At 45.1% G+C, this 2322-nt stretch overlaps 1 protein-coding gene across 1 annotated transcript; it reads right to left on the bottom strand.

The window, feature by feature from the left end:
* Window positions 1-800: 800 nt before the first annotated feature.
* Window positions 801-2233, bottom strand: LOC117941357 (ubiquinol-cytochrome-c reductase complex assembly factor 1; the record flags this gene model as incomplete). Its single annotated transcript, XM_034866401.1, has 3 exons — window positions 801-947; window positions 1628-1685; window positions 2135-2233. Coding segments are annotated over 3 exons (304 nt in total), but the record flags the coding sequence as incomplete, so codon positions are not given.
* Window positions 2234-2322: the final 89 nt, after the last annotated feature.

Here is a 2322-nt window from a genome sequence, read left to right as displayed (position 1 = left end):
CCCCCCCCCCCATCCCTTACTCCCGGGGACCTGACTTCACTTTCTGCTCGACAACTGTTGGCCCAATTAAGCTGATGTGGACCTTTAGATAAACACAACCTGCATCCTACGTAGCATGCAGTGACACGGGTAGAAGCTAATGCTCGGTTGCATCACCTCGAGGCGGGAACATTTCTCAAATAATGAATATTTATTCAACAGGACGACATTCAGAGCTTCAGGGCTACATTTGGAAAGAGCTAAAACCAGTCAGGAACTTGGAAATGACATGCTGAAAGTTACCAGTCGCAAGCCTCGTGTTTAAAGGTGCCCTGCCACTCGTATTCAAGGACTTTGTGGTGATGTCTAAACAGTGTAATGTAATGTAATGTACAACATATGTTTATGGTGCTATATGATCTGGATGGAGCCACACACACACACACAGACACACACACACACGTATGTCTGCCTATCTTTGTGGGGACCAGTCATTGACATAATGCGTTGCCTAGTCCCTTACCCTAACCTTAACCATCAAACCTAAATGCCTAACCTTAACCCTCACCCTAACCCTAACCTTAACCATCAAACCTAAATGCCTAACCTTAACCCTCACCCTAACCCTAACCATAACCTAACTCTAACCCTACTCCTAAAACCAAGTCTTATTCCTAAAAAAGCCCTTTAACGTTAAGGGGACCAGCATTTTGTCCCCACAAAGCTGTCAGGTCCCCACAAGTATACTGGATTCACAGTTTTTGGTCCCCACAAATGTAGCTAAGCCTGGCCCACACACACACACACACACACACACACAAACAGACACACAACCATACACACACACGCAGCCACTCACCCCCATGATCTTGCTCCTCTGCTCCACGTCCTCCCACATGGAGTGGACGATGTAACGGCACATGTACTTCCCCTCTCGGCCCTCCTGACGCATCCGCACCAAGCACATCCTGCCAGAGGGGACCAGGGAGACGAGATCAGGGGACAGGGACAGGACGGGGACAAACAGCCGTAATACGTGTAATAGAGGAGCAAAAGATTAACCCAGGAATTGTTAACAATTACAGTTAATCACAAACTATTTTGATAAATCGAGTAATCGGTTTGAGTATTTTTTTTTATTTTCCACAGTACATACACAGTGAACCTTCTCTGCTGTCAGCGTGTTAAATGTGAATATGTTTATGAAAATGAATATGTTCTAGTGTCTTCTCTCCTCTGGAACAGAAAACTGAATCTCTCTTTGAGTTGTGGACAGAACAAGACATTTGAGGAAACACTGATCCACGTTTTTTACCATTTTAGAGACCGAAAAACTCCTCCAGAAAATAATCGACAATGAGAATAATCCATTTGCTGTGTGTGTGTGTGTCTGTGTGTGCACGTCTGTGTGTGTATGTCTGTGTGTGTATGTCTGTGTGTGTACAGTATGCGTGTGTGAATGTGGGTGTGTGTGTGCGCATGTACATCCGTGTGCGTGTGTGTGTGAGTGAGTGTGCATTTGTGTGTGTCTGTCTATCTGTGTGTGTGCATGTGTGTCTGTGTGTGTGTGTGACTGTGTCCGCGTATGAGAGAGTGTGTGTGCATATGTATCTGTGTGTGTGTGTGTGTGTGTGTGTAAAAGACTCACCACACATGTAGCTGCGCTACCAAGAACCAGGAGTTGAGTGTGTCGGGGAGAGAGCACTCTGAAACACACACACACACACACACACACACACACACACACACACACACACACACACACACACACACACACACACACACACACACACACACACACACACACACACACACACACACACACACACACACACACACACACACACACACACACACACACACACACACACACACACACACACACACACACACACGTGTGTATTCTCAGCGTTGTTTTTACTGGTTTTATTGTAGTGTCTGGAAGTCGTTGAAAACAGTACACAAATAAAATATATAATATCGTTAATCTTTAATAATACGATCAGAGCTGCGACCGACCTGAGTCTAATAACTAATAACAGATTACTGATTAGTCAATTACGCCATTACATCGTTTTACTCTATGCACTCTCTCTATGTGTGTGTGTGTGTGTGTGTGTGTATTGTTAACAGTTTCTTGCTGCTCGTCACTTACTGTCGAAGAACTCGTCGTAGTTGACTCTCTCCACGCAGCATGTGTACATGCGCAAGGCAGCAATCTTAATTTTCTGTGAAGACAAAAAGGGATTTCTTTCTTTAGGACAACTACAACGTCCCCGTTAGTGATGGTGTTGCATAGTCTGTCCACCAGAGGACGCTCTACAACGTCCCTGTTAGTGATGG

The sequence above is a fragment of the Etheostoma cragini genome, unplaced genomic scaffold, assembly GCF_013103735.1.
Source record: "Etheostoma cragini isolate CJK2018 unplaced genomic scaffold, CSU_Ecrag_1.0 ScbMSFa_603, whole genome shotgun sequence".
NCBI lineage: Eukaryota > Metazoa > Chordata > Actinopteri > Perciformes > Percidae > Etheostoma > Etheostoma cragini.
Note: the sequence above shows the minus strand (reverse complement) of the source record. Positions and strands in the feature narration are given on the sequence as shown.